General features: G+C 57.2%; 1 protein-coding gene across 1 annotated transcript in view; it reads left to right on the top strand.

Moving 5' to 3' along the window:
* The window catches only part of TRANK1 (tetratricopeptide repeat and ankyrin repeat containing 1), a 39025-nt gene extending 27489 nt beyond the window's left edge, over window positions 1-11536 (top strand). Inside the window, exons 21-23 of the mRNA XM_069084444.1 lie at window positions 1169-4200; window positions 5560-5658; window positions 10181-11536. Of these exons, the coding sequence (XP_068940545.1) occupies window positions 1169-4200; window positions 5560-5658; window positions 10181-10281 (3232 nt within the window). The 3' untranslated portion in view covers window positions 10282-11536. The remainder of the gene's footprint in view (window positions 1-1168; window positions 4201-5559; window positions 5659-10180) is intronic.
* The last annotated feature ends 2746 nt before the right edge of the window (window positions 11537-14282 follow it).

The following is a 14282-nucleotide window of genomic DNA, read 5'->3' on the forward strand; positions in this document are numbered from 1 at the left end:
CCCCCATTCTACACGGATTTGGAAAAGGGGCCAGGGCCTCCTGAGTTCAGGCACCAAGTAAAACCCAGGCCATGATGACCAGCCTTGCTTGCTCTTTGACAAGAGGATAGACTTTAGTGGGGAGGAAAAAGGCTGAGCTTCAGAAGGGAGTGAGAGCCCTGCAGGGGGTGAGTGGGCCCTGGTGGCCACCCAGCACCAAGCCATCTGCGCCTGCTCAGGCAGGTACCACAGAGGAGGATCCCAACAGGAAATAATGTGGCTGAGCATCCAAGAGCCGTTCTCTCTGGCTGAGCGGAACCTAGCACGCTCCTCTCATGGGGATACCAGGCCCCCATCCTTGTCTGCCCTGAGTCATAGGGCCAGTGTGGCCCAGGGAGTAGCCTGCTCTGGAGTCCAGCCTCGGACTCAGTGAGCTGTGTGTGACCCTGGGCAGGTCATTTCTCCTTGTGCCTGTTTCCTCGTCTGGAAGTGATCATAACCACAGTACGGTGATGCTTGGGGAGACATGTGGAAAGCAGAGCCGTGGAGGGTCACAGTTCATTATCAGGCATTTTCCAAGTAGGGGATAGAGCAGGTCTGGGTCCCTGGGCTGGGCCCCGTATGCCTGATGGTCGGTGGCAGCCACCTTTCAGCAGGACTTGAGGCCTTCTCGTGTGGGCCGGGTCTTGGGCTGAGTGCGGGGGACACTGAAATGGAGTGCTGCCAGTGCCAGGGAGAAGCCGAAAGGCGCCTGTGGCCAAGGCGCTTCCACACCGGGCTTGTCCCTCTGCCCTCTCTGTCCCCTTCTCTTGGTCTAAGTAGGCTGAGTGTTATCTGGATGTCCCATGGGGTGGACAGCCTGGGCTGGACGTCCCACAGGGGGGATGGCCCCCGGGCTGTAAGTCCCGCGGGGTGGATGTCCTGGGCTGGACGACCCGCAGGGTGGACATCCCCTGGGCTGGAAGTCGCGTGGGGTGGATGGTCCGGGATGTTCTCCTGTGATGTTTGTTCCTGAGGTTGGAGGCTGCCTGTGTGTCTGTCAGTCTGCCCAGCAGATTGTGTGTCATCTGGACGGCCCGGGCTGTCCTCTTGTTGTCTGTCTGCGAGGCTGGGGCGTCTCGGGGGTGGGGTGAGGCTGCCAGGCTGCCTGTCCTTAGTAAGCAGTTCTTTGTGTCTTTTTGCCTTGCAGGTACGAGGAGATGCTGAGGGCCAGGATGCAGCCTGTGTCTAAACTGTCCTATTCCGCCAGCCAGTTTTACCTGGAGGCCGCCGCCAAGTACCTGAGCCTGAACAAGATCAAGGAGATGATGTCCGTCCTTGCCAAGCTTGACACCGAGGACCAGCTGGTGTTCCTCAAGTCCCGCAAGCGCCTGGCCGAGGCTGCCGCCCTCCTGAAGGGGGAGGGCCGCCGGGAGGAGGCGGCCCTGCTCATGAAACAGCACGGCTTCCTCCTGGAGGCCTCGCGGCTCACCGCCGACAAGGACTTCCAGGCCTCCTGCCTGCTGGAGGCGGCGCGCCTCAACGTGGCCCGGGGCTCCGCCACGGAGGACACCAAGGTCATCCTGAAGGAAGCCCTGGAGCTCTGCTACCAGACCAGGCAGCACACGGGCATCGCGGAGGCCTACTTCCTGCAGGGCGTCCTGCTCAAAGACTTCCTGCGGCTCAAGGTGGCCTTCTACAAGTTCATCCACCTCAACCACCCCGCGGGCGTGGTGGAGGCCCTCTATGAGGCCATGCGCCACTGCTGGCCGGGCCCTGACAGGCTGCTGGCCTTGGCGCCTGGCGGCCTCGAGGTGCTGCTGCATGCGGTCAGGGCCCTCACCCGGGCGAACAACAACGCCGAGAAGGAGATGGTCAAGTGCTGCCTCGAGTTCTTCGGCCTGGCGCAGGTGGACGCCTGGCACTGCCAGGTGGCCCAGAACGAGCCCGGGCCTATCCTCAAGATCCTGTTTGAGCTGAACCCGGGCTTGCGAGAGAAGAGGGTCAAGGAGCACCTGCTGGTGGCCGTGGACAGCGTCAAGCTGGCCGTGACCAAGCACCTGCTCACACGGCTTTGCGACATCTCGCGGGACCTCCTGGGCACCACCTACCCTGGCATCTGTGGGAGGTTCGTGGCCGGCCTGCGGTGCAAGGATCCCGCCTGCGGGGACTTCCACCGGCCCCTGCGGCGCTGGGAGGCCAGGGCCATCGTGCAGTCGAGGATGCACCTGGCTGCCCTCAACGGGCTGCTGCTGGAGGCCAGGCGCACGTCCCCCGCGGTGCTGGCGCAGGAGCTGGAGGAGCTGGACCGCCTGCTGACGACCGACGCCTATGGCCTCTGCAGGGCCTTCCTCGACGTGGTCCTCCCCAAGCACTTCCACCAGAGGGTCCTGTCGGAAAACCCCCTATCGTGCCGCAGCACCTTCCAGCCCAGCTGCTGGTCCTACCGGGCCTACCGCATGGCCCTCAAGGAGTACGTGCACTTCCGCTTCAGGCAGGAGCACCCCCGTGGCCAGCGAGAGTCCACGGACCTCTGGCTGAGCTCCATGCAGGCCTTGGTGCTGGCCTCCGGCTACCCTGAGGAGCTGGAGAAGCTGCTGCACCAGGTAGAGGAGGACTATGGCCAGGAGGTGCAGGCGCTGGGGCCTGACGAACGGGGCTGGGTCAAGGGCGTGGAGGGACGCTGGGGCATGCTGATGCCCCACAAGGACGTGGAGAACGCGGAGAAGACGCACCTGTGCTTCATCCGGCTGCTGCAGAGCTCCCTGGACGGGCTGTACATGTCCCGCAACCCCGAGGACTGCAAGCGGCTGTTCTTCCGCTTCATGAACGTGCTGGTGCGGCGCTGCAGGGAGCCCCTGGTGCCCGCCGTGGGGCACACGCTGGCGCTGCTGGAGTTCCAGTTCGTGCACTGCGGCGCTGTGCTGGCGCGCCTCTGGAAGGGCGTGCCGCTCTGCCTGCCGCGCAGCTATGTCGCCCTCATACACTACTGGGACTACCTCTTCGGCAAGAAGGACCAGGACAGGGATTTGGGCGACGTCTTCACCATCATCCAGGAGTACAGGCCCAAGGATGTGAACCACGCCATCCGCGCCTTCCGCTTCCACCTCACCTACCTGGCCCGCGTGCTCTGCGGCTGCGAGAACGGCCAGTTCGACGTCCTGCTGGACGCCTTCGGTGACGTCGGCCGTGTGGCGTCGGGCGAGGCCGAACGCGCCGTGGTACTGTGCCTCGTCATGCTGGTCAACACCGACGTGGTCCTGTGGCCCTGCTGCAGGCCCGTCCTCTGCCGCCACTTCCAGGAGATCGCCTGCCGGCTGAAGCTCATGCGAGCCGAGTTCCCCTCGGAGGTGCCCGACCGGCTGCTGATGGCCATGGACAGGGTGCTGGCCGCCGCGGACATGAAGGCGGTGGCCGAAGTTCTGCAGGACCTGCTCTACCAGCGTGACGAGGAGTACCTGACGGACTGTTACTGGCGCTGGGATGTGGTGCGCGGCCTCTACTTTGAGGAGGTCGACCTGAGCCGCCTCCTGCGCCTGCAGCCCGCAGAATCTCTCACGGTCGACCTGGAGGGTGAGTTCGAGCGCGAGGAGTGTCCGGAGGACAGAGAAGATGTGCTTGCCGAAATCGTCTTCCAGAAACGGCACAAGCAGCTGCAGAAGATCTCCGCCCGCCGCAAGCTCAGGGGGGTCTTCCTCGTCGTCTCCCTCTGCGTCTGGTGGCGGCGGCGGGTGTGTGCCAGGACGGAGCCCTGCTGGGAGGAGCCCCGCGAGCTGGGCGCCGGCACCTTCAGGAGGGCCGACGTGGACAGGACGCAGTGCGACCTGTGTGGCGTCAGGTTCTTTCAGGGCCCGGAGAGCTACCTCAGCCTGAGGGAGGCTTTCGAGGGCGAGGCGCCAGAAGCCCTGATGCCCGCAGAGGCCGAGGCCATGGAGAAGGACATCCTAGAGGGGAGCCCCGACTTTGAGGCTGGCGAGTCCTACGAGAAACACATCTACCTCGAGGCCCACCAGAAGAAGCATGCGGCCTACCAGCGGTACCTGGAGTTCTTCCGCGTGAGGGTGGACCCGGCCATTGGCGAGGGCAAGCTGGTGGTGAGAAGCATCGAGCAGAGTGCCTGGACCGACAGCCACCTGGGCTCCAAGGAGCACAGCAGGGTTCTTCAGAGGAAGATCCTGGAGAACATCAGTAGGGTCTCTGACGCGGTGGAGGACGTCTACCGCAGGAAGGCCTGGGCTGACGGTAAGGCTAGGCCCGTGGCCTCCGGGAGACACCGCTGGGGCCGGGCAGTGGGGGCTGGGAGCTGGGACTCCGCGTGAGGTCCTGGCAGGAGCAGTGAGGGCCGTGCTGAGGAGCCCAGCAGGAGCGTCCCCAAGGGCTCGTGTGACTTCAGCCACTCTGCGGCCCAGGGCCCAGGCCCGGCTCATTCTCTCTGAACGGAAAGTAGACCAGGAGCCTTGCTGAGCTAAGCAAGCGGCGCTTAGTGTGAGTGTGAGCAGAGACGGGGACACAAAAGCTTGCTTGCTTTTCACACCCCCCAGGCCCCGCCAGCTCCATCCAGCTGGACGTTGCTGCTGCTCCACCGTAGGGCAGCCTGCCTCTGGCCTCTTCTCTTACCAGATGTGGTTCTTCTGAGCCTCTGGCGTCACCCAGGCCTCTTGTTTCAGTACCCTCTTTTTCCTTCATCAATTAGCTCAAGACTCAAACCTGTTCATTCAATGTCAGTGAGAAACTTTCTTTCCCGATAACAGCAACTTTTTTTCTTTACATATTAAATGCTGATTTTCTTTATGACTAAGTATCAGAATGACTTAATGTATCCACTTTGTTAATATGAAATGACAATATAGATTTAGGGAATGATTTGCAATGTTCTGACTGAGAGATGTCACACCAGAGTCACCTCCAACTTTCACACTCTTGGTTGACTTTTCTGAGGCCTTGAGTATTCAATTCCTCTCAAGATAATCGAGTAAATTGTCTTCTGAAAAGCCCTCCTTGCAAGATAAAGGTTAGAACGCTTTCTTCAGAAAAGAAGATCTCTCCATCTCCTTTCTCACTGTCTTCTCTGCCTTCTTGGCCACAGCAATCTCTTCAATCTCTTCAGCTTCTCTCAAGCTCTCACTTCTACTAGTCTCTCTGCCGCTTACCTCCCAGATCCTCCCAGACACAAAGTAAAGTGCGCTGACTCCAGAAGTCTCTGTGAGGGAGCAGTAGATGAGAGTCTGGGAGGGCCCAGTAAGACTTGGCAAAGCCGGCTTTCAAGTTCAGAATTCAGGCTGTTGAGTCATTTTCCTCCTTACCCCGAGCCAGTCTGTGGAACTGAAGCCTCGGTTTGGGAGATTTCTTATAGTCCTTACTACCATAGTGTGTTTATTAAAAAATCTGTTGAGCTAGAATTTCTCCTTTGGTCGGTCGGTTGGTCAGAGGCCGAGCTTCGTGGCTTCTGGCTAGAGGAGGCCACAGCCGGGTGCAGCTCACTAGGAGTTTCCTCAGGGGCACACGAAAGTGCCACACATGGGGGTTGCGTGTGGGAGCCATGTGTCGACATTCCTGCTCCTGCTTGTGTGCTTAAAACCCTGCATGCTTTTGTTTCTGTAGCCGAGGAGACGATGACTAGGCTGGTTAACATTTTGACCCGTTCTGTCAGTGATGCTCGGAAGTGGCTGACGAAAACGGAGGACCGTTTGAAAGAGGAAGGTAAGGATGCCGTACATCAGTGGCTTTCAGGTGAGGGGAGCTAAGCTCCAGCACCAGAATGGAGACGGCTGGATGGACGCCTGAGACCGTCCATCCCTGCACCTCGAAGATTCACAGGGTGACAGCTGAGTTTCCCCATCAGTAAATGGGGGGTGAGTGGCTTGGCAGGTGTCCACTGTCCCAGAACCACTCACGAGATGCCATGCCAGTTGCAGTGAGCACCCTGGTGTAGGCTTGGGGCTAGGACAAAGGTGACTTTGTGCCTTGCTCTCGATGTGTGGAGATGATAAGGAGCTGAGGCTGCTGTTTGTGTGAGGATAGAGGTGGTGTGAAGGCTAGGTGGACAGTGGAGACTGGGAGAGGTCTGGGCGGAGGGCTGAGCCCAGAAAGCTGGGGGTCAGTCCTGTGGCCATTTGGGAGGGGCAGAGAGGTGAGCTGGACATCTGGCACAAAGGAAGGTGAGGCAGTGGTTACGAGAGGATGTGAAAGGTCAGTGATCAGCTGCAAAGGCGAGGTTGGCCAGACAGGGAGACGTGTGGTCTGTGAGGAGGTGGTTGGCCAAGCAGCATCCCCTGGCAGTGTGGGGAAGGAGCAGTTGGGGGCTGGTCTCCAGGAGGTTGGGCGGAGTGACAGTGAGCTCACAGGTGGCAAAGCTATGGGTGTGTGCTCGTGTTGGTGGGGAGCTGCCCCCTGGGCTGCTTGTCATGTAGCTTTGGGTTCTCCTTGAAGGCCCCCAGGCCTGTCTCTGTTCCCTGCAGCCCCCTCCACGATCTCTGTGGTACTTGGTTTGCAGGGGTCCCCAGAGCACAGGAAGGTCAGGCCCGGGTTGGGGGGCTTGGCCTCTCACTTTGTCAAAACATCAGGAAGCCAAGGGGCAACTCCCTTGGAATGACAAGTTTTCCTCTTTATCACAGAAGCGGATGTAGTAGGTGTTTCTTCATTTCTCTTGAGTGGCACAAGAGGCACATTATTGTGGTGGATGGAGAGCAGGCCTCAAAGCCAGCAGGGCCTGGGTTTGGGGCCTGCCTCAGATCTGAACATTGTGGCTGTGACTGTGGTGGAGGGAGCTTCCTCACCTGGGAGTTCCTCACACCAGCAAAAGCCCAGGGGAGACATGTGTGGAGGCCTGGCTCCATGGCCTCGGCCTGCTGCCGGCCTCCCACAGTCTCACTCTCCGTGCCTGCTTGCAGAATCTCAAGGGGATTTATTTGGAGTGGACTTTAAAAAGGTAGTTTCTTTGTGAAGGTTTCTGTTCCTGAAGGACACAGAGATTAGAGCCTGCCCTTAGACCCTGTCTCTTCTTGGAGGTGGGGGCCCTAGTGTCTGGAGATCTGAGATCAAATTCCTCTTCCCACGCTCGCCAGCCTTGTGTGGGGAAGCCATGTCACGTCAGAGGGAAAGGGGACTGGTGAGTGTGTCCGGGAGACGGACAGGCACCTCAGACCCTTGGTGGTTTCCTCCCCTGCCATCTACTAGTCCACACAGTCGTCATAAAAGACACCCTCAGGCCCCCATCCTTGAGTTCGGTGCCTGCTGCCATGCGTGGGACTTGAGAGTAGAGAGCTGTCAGGACAGCACCCTTGGGGCCAAGAGGCAACGGACTATGGTTGTATGCCCCGCCCCCCCCGGCCTTCCCCGACTCAGTTTCCTCATCTGTAACCCAAGGGGCAGCACTCGGTGATCTCTGTTTTTTAGATGTGTAAACTGAAGCTCTGTTGTGACCTGTCTCTGGTCTCTCAGCCCGGGTCTCTCGGCCAGCAGGTCAGTCCCCTGTCCCCGGTATCCCCCCTTTCTGTGTTACCGCCTCTAACACCACCCGGTGACGGTCAGGTCTGCCTGCCACTTGGCAGTATACTGGCTTTTTGGAGACAAATGCGCTGCCTCTGGCCCATCCTGGGAGTTCACAGAGGAGGCAGTGACCCCGGGCAGACTCGGGCCTGGGAGCACAGACAGGCTGCCTGCTTTGGGTTCTCAGAGACAGTGGTGTCCAAGCTACTGTCTGACCCCCTCCAGAAAGGAGGGGCCTGTGTGTGAGGCCCCCTTCACCTGGGACGGCTCAGGTCCTGTGAGGGGGGAGCCTCCCTGGGTCTGTCAGGCCTCAGAGAGAGGAGGAGGAGGAATTTTTTTGGAGGAGGAATTTACTGGGGTTTCCTCCTTTCCCAGGGGCTCCCTCCCCTCCCCACTCCCAATTCCACATTCAATTCCAAAGTACCTACTGTGTGCTGTGTGTTGTGCCAAATGAGAAAAAGAGGCAGGCCTTGCCCTCAGGGAGGTTACAATCTAATCACATTAAAAATAGTATTTTTTTAATGACAAAAAAGAAAAAGAAGGGAAGAATCAGCACAACCCACCAATCCACAGAAAATCTGAAAGCCGGCGAGATCTTCCCCGCTTGGTCCGTGGTCCTTCTCTGCGTGGCCGTGTGCGCACTGTGTCCTTGGCTCCGCGGGTCATGGAGCTCTTCTCAGGATTCTCCATATCAGTCACACGCAGCATCTCCTTTACATTCATGGACCCTGTGGCTCAGCCATCGCCCACTCGAGGGGGCGTCTGCTCTGTCTCCAGGTCTTTGCTGTCACAAAAAGTGCTGCTGTTAGTATTTTAGACTCTATGGGGACTTTGCTTTTATTGATGGTTTCCTTGGGCTGAGTCCAGTCTTGAGAGCTGTGGACATTATAGTCACTTCACCTGCAGAATTCCACATGGCTTTCCAAAATGGCCATACCATTTGAGAGCTCCACCAACAATGTATTTGTATACATCTCTTCCCACAATCCTTCCAACACTGCCGCTCAACCTGGGTCTGTGAATTTTTGTTTTAATATTTCCTTTGTCATCCCCTTCATTTTATTGTATGTATTTAAGGACATTCTGAGAAAGGGGCCATGGCTTCCTCCGACGGCATGCCCAGTGGGTCTGTGACACAGAAAAGACAAAGACCTTGGCCATAAAGGGCTCTTCCGCTCGCGCCTGCTTTGGTACATGGCTCTGCTCAAGTGTACCCTCTGGTGTGGCACGTTTCCCATGCTCTCCGTGCTCTCCCACTGACCGTCTTTGTTTCGTACAGACATGTGCTTGCACATGTGGTCTCAAACGCAGGGACTGTCAGATTCTTTGTACAGGGCCTGGCACATAGTAGGTGCTTGATAAAGGCTATTGACTGATGAGGTTCCTCCCTGCCCTTGACCCTGTCATGACCCCAGGTCTCAAGACCTGAGAGATGTCCTCGACTGCCCGAGCTGGAGTGACGTAGCCCTGGGGAGTCTTCGAGGTTCTCCTGCCAGGGACGCTGGGGGAGTCAGGAAGCTTTGGGCCTCCCCTCGGAGTCATTTTTTTTAAATGAGCTAAGCAGAAACGCAGAGCATCACAAATGGAAACAGATAGCGATGTCAGCTGCCAGCTATGAAGAAGGAGAATCAGACCCCCAGGTTCCCCACCAGCGTAGAGCAAAGGAAGCCGTAGCCACAGTGTGGGCGGGACAGCCAGCCACAGGCAGGCTGAGCTAAAGCCCCCAAAGATGGGGGGCCTATCACTTGTCCCCGAGAGCCCCTTCATGAGGTTAGGGGCTGCTGACCACCCCTTGGCAGTCTCTTCTTGCCAGGCTGGGATCTGGGGCCTCTGGGCCCCCCTTCTGGGCTCAGCTGTGAACCCCCTCCTGAGCCGCTCCCTGGCACGTGTCGCCCCCTCCCCTTTGGTGGCGGAAGCCTGGCCACAAGTGGGATGACGTGTGAACTGCTGACACCACGTGGTCTTGGGCTGCTTGTCGCGGCACCTTTTGCATCCCCAGCCCTGCCCTGTGGCAGAACAATAACCGGGGGGGAGGGGAAGAAGGGCTTCTGAGAGGCTGAGCACCCACTGTGCCATGCCTAGGGAGGGTGGCGCATTCTTTGGGGCCAGGGCCTGGGACCCCGGCTAAGGTGCTTCCCCTCTATCGGCTTCAGTCTCCTCTGCTGTAGAATGGGCTCCTCACAAGGTTGTTGTTGAGCACACAGTAGGTGCTGCATAAATGCTGTCACGAGTCCGGATGGGCTATTGCCCTTCCTCTTGTCCGCCATTGTGATTTCACACCATTCAGGGCCCACAGCGGTCATCACGCCTGGCATGTCCAGGCTGCCCCCGGCTTTGCACGGCGCCCCCTCATCCTGCCTGGCTGCCCCACCCGTGCTCACCCTTCCTTACAACCCGGGAGGTTCACGGCTGGCCCACACCTTTGCCATAGAATGCAAGATGCATGCCAGACGTGTGGAAATGTGTTGTGTATGTGCACACGCGTGTGTGGGGCGTGGGTATGTGCGTGTGCATGGGTGTGGCGTGGGTGTCTGTGTACGCGTGTGGTGAGGGGCCATCTGGTGCAGGTGCATGTCTGTGTGGTGCGCGCAGGTGGCTGCAGGTGCTCGAGGCCCTGCGCCCTCTCCAAGGGTGCCGCCCCATCCCCGGCTGATGCGCACTCGTGGCGGGCTCTGGCAGGCCGTCCTGGCGGCCGCGGCCCCCTCACTAAAGTCTGTCTCTGCCCTTTCCTCAGGCATTGTTCAGGAAAATGAGTATGAGAACGAAGTAGAAGACTTTGGGGAGCTCCGGCCCAAGAGGTTCTCCAAGAATCGCGGCTGGCGCCGAAGATACTGACGCCCGGCCTCTCCCCGGTCCCGTCCTCGCCAGATGGGTGTACATAGTGTAAAGACACGCCAGCCGGGCCTCTGCTTTTTACCTGTTTCTTGCTTTGTTCTCTGGGGCCCAGCGCCTGCGCGCCTGCCCGCCTTTACCGCTGAGGAAGGGGATCTCACAAGCAAAACTCCCACAGGCCTGGCTTCCTGGAAGCCCAAGGGGGGCTCCTGCACCTGAGGTGTCGCTGGACCAGAGAACGATGGAGATGGGTGGCCCTCGCGGCTTGGCCCAGTCCCCCGGAGCAGCCTCTGGCGCCGCCCTTCCCACCCTGTGTCGGCGGCACACGGGCACGGCTTGTAAATAGAAGGCGCCCCATGCCCGATGCATGCTGTGCTCTTCTTGGGCACAGGGAAGCTCCGGGGCGGGAGCAGGAGCCGTGCCCTCCTGGCCCTCCCGATGCCCATCTCCATCTCTCGCCCCCCCCCCCCCCCAGGACCGCCCTGAGGGCTGCACGGAGCCATGGGGAGAGGGTCAGGGGCCCGACGTTCTCTCTTAGGCAGCCCTCTCTGGGAAAAAAGTCTGCCTTTCCTCGCTCTCACCAGCCGGCCTCAGATTCCCGAGCTGACCGAGACGCGCCTACCTCAGCATTAGGTCAGGAATGTCCTTCCCCCGTCCTGTGGAGTCCTGGTTCCTTGTGCCCTTTCCCGGGTGAGGCCCCGCGCCCTGCGGCTCAGCCTGCCTTATGGCGGTGGCCCACCCCTGGTACTAATGAAGGCGAGTCCCTGCCCCCTCGAGCGGAGAATCCCAAAGCCCTCTCTGAAGGAGCTCGAAGCTGCCTCTCCTCCCCAGTGTTCCTCCCGGCCAGCAGACTCGCTGTCCTCTCTCCACGCCCACCCGTCTGTCTGTCCGTCTGTCCGGTGCAGGCTCGGATGACGAAGGTGGCCCACCCTTCGCTGAGCAGGCCGGGGCTCGCAGCGGGGAGAGGAGCCGGCTTGCGACGCCGCCGGCTTGCCTTGAGTGCCTGAAGGGAAGGGAGGCAGTGTGCACCCTCAGCCGCGCTCTGTCTGGCTGTGGGCCTCGGCCATTCGCTTTCTCTCCACTGTGTCCTTCGCTGCCTCCGTGGGGCCTCCCGCCGGCCCTTCCGACCCTGCAGCTGTCTCTTTCTGGTCCTCAGTTTTGTTCCAAATGTTTTTATAGATTTCACTTGCCAAAAACAAAACCAAACAAAAATGTTGTTGTATATCGAGTTTTTATAAATCTAGATGGTTTCTCTTTACCGGCTGGTCTCTGCTCATTGACGACGTGATGGGTCTGGGGCACTCTCTGAGGGAGCTGGTCTGGGGTGGGGTTGGCATCGCCCACTGGATTGGGGGGGACCTCATAGGGACTTCTTGCCTTGTGTGCAGCCCCATAACTTAACTGGGTCCCCAAGCCGAGAGAGGCTTCGGACCCTTTTCACGGAATGCACCCGTGTCCTGGTCAGCCCCGCCCGGCAGCCACCACTCCCTGGGCCCCCAGAACTTCAGCACTTGTGCTAGGGGAGGAGGCCTGGGTTACCCAGGGTGAGTTCCTCTTAACTGCATAGCCTTTTCACCCTGATGTTCAGCCCCCCCAGCATCCCTCACCGCGATGGGTCTGGGATGGGTGGGGCCCAGCTCTGGCTCCCTAGTATGGAGTGGCTGGTTTTCCCACTTCTGAGAAGCAATTGGTGGCCACACCAGAGAAAGGAAAGCCCTGTGGCATCTGAGTCCAGACTTGGGAGTTGGATGCCTGTGTGCCATGGGTCCCAGGTTGGGAGTGCCTCAGAATACTCCAATACTTCCAAGTGGGAGGCATGCCCATGTGTGCATGGTGTGGGGAGCGCATAGACCCTAACCCTAACTCTGCCCCTCCCTCCCTCCCTCCCTCCCTCCCACTAATCGTGCTGGGTCACATTTACTAGGCCCCTACTACCTGCAGGGCATTGGCTGCACAAATCGGCCAAGAGGACATTGGCTCCCATCCCACAGGCAAGTCTGGGAGCCATCCACCAGGTGGGGACCTGGGGATCAGGGGCCAAACCTACAGGTGGATTTTGTGGGTCTCTTGTTCTCACAGCCCTAGATCTGCCTGCACTGGGAGGGGGACGTCTCCCCAGGTGGCCTTAGGGCCCTTATGGCCTTTCCAGGGTCAGCTCACCTATGCCATGGCTTCCTAAGGAATGAGAGACTGCTGAGGAGTCTGAACAAATCCAGAGTACCAGGACAGACCAACTGTGCCCGCCCCCTCCCCCCTGCACACATGACTGTTCCAACATGCTCTCACAGGGAAATAGCAAAGTGTCCTTGTATGGAAGGAACAGGAGGGGAGATTCCCTGGCAGGTGCCAAACCTGGGAGGACTTCTGGGGAGGGCAATTCTGAACTGAAGGGATGGGCATCCTGGGCTGGGCTAACACAAGCCAAGGAGATCTTTTTGGCAAAAGGAGACCCACCAAGGAAGCATTCCAGTGTTTGGGGGAGCAGAAGCGGGCAGGTGCTTTTACGATCTTCAGACAGCCAACCAAAATGCATTTATTAGGCCCCTGGGCATTGGGGAAACAAATGAAACGGAAGCTTTTCTTGCCTTCTGAAGGAGACAAGCACCCCACATTTCAAAGCAGATAAAAAGTAGTCTTGAAGGAGCTGTAAAGGAGGAATAAGCCTCCTAACCCAAGGTTTATATTTATATGTATGAAATATGAACAAATATTTCTATATTATACATACATGCACAATATTGTTATATACATACAATATACACGTGACCTGAACATATAAGCACACCACAATACTTACATGTATATGTAACACACACTAGATTTACACGTACAATCCGAACACAATACATACATGTATATGTAACACACATTAGATTTACATGTACAATCTGAACACAATACACACATGTATATGTAATACACACTAGATTTACATGTACAATCTGAACACAATACGTACACTTATCCACATACACATTGTGTGGTTTGTCTTTGTCCTCAAAGAGGACTGACTGTGACATCTGGGAGGTGATGCCATGATATGCAAGTGAATTGGATTTAAGTGAGAGAGGGCTGTGCAAGGTCACCAGCCTCACTTTCTCCTCTGGAGCCATGGGGGCCAGTGGCCAGATATTCCAAAGGACAGCTGGAGATGGCTCGGGATGCACCCTGGCCCTTTTAAGTTCTTTTCAGGTTCTCATTTTGAGTGAGGTAATACCCATTCAACAAAAAGGTCTCTTTAAGAAGTGAGTCAAAGAATGGCCCTTTATAATAAAAAAAAATCAACCTGCCAGGGGAAGACTCTCAGGGTTGCTGGCCAAAAGAGAAACAGCTGCTATCGACATTCAATTAGAGCCAGGGAGGGCCCAAGAACTAACCACATGCATGTACATGTTATGTTCACATACCAGATCATGTTTATGTGTATAGCATAAGCACACATACTTAGACATCATACAATATAACTACATGTGCATACCAACAGTTTTTTGTATACATGTATATTTGTCTATATAATATACATGAAATGCAGGGTTTCCCAAAAGTCTTAATGCAGGTTTAAGCTTTAATAACTCAGAAGTAGAAATGCTACCAACTTACAGAGACGTACTTTGAAAGCTCGATTGTTCGTGTTTCTTTTACATTTGGTTCTGTGGATTTTGAATCTGTATTTTTAATTTTGACTGAATGGGGCAGGCAGGCTTTGTACAGTTACTGGAACCTGTTTCTTCAGAGCAGTAAAGTGATGGTCAAAGTAAGCCCTCCTCTTAGGGGCCATGCTGGCCGCCTGGTCCCTCTCCAAGGGACTTTTTCTCATGTGGTCACATGTTCATTGAAAGTCACGTACTTTGGATGACGGTTAAACATGGGTCACAAAGGTGCCCTTTCAGTCCCCAAGTAGCCATCGATAAAAGTTCCCATACGGTTCAGAGTCAATTCTAGCAATGTCTAGTATAAGACAGGGATGATATAGAATTTTAAAAAGATACACCAATATTTTTTTT

This window comes from Petaurus breviceps, unplaced genomic scaffold (genome assembly GCF_028583685.1).
Source record: "Petaurus breviceps papuanus isolate PSGF00001 unplaced genomic scaffold, PetGlider_PUasm1.0 174, whole genome shotgun sequence".
Taxonomy (NCBI): domain Eukaryota; kingdom Metazoa; phylum Chordata; class Mammalia; order Diprotodontia; family Petauridae; genus Petaurus; species Petaurus breviceps.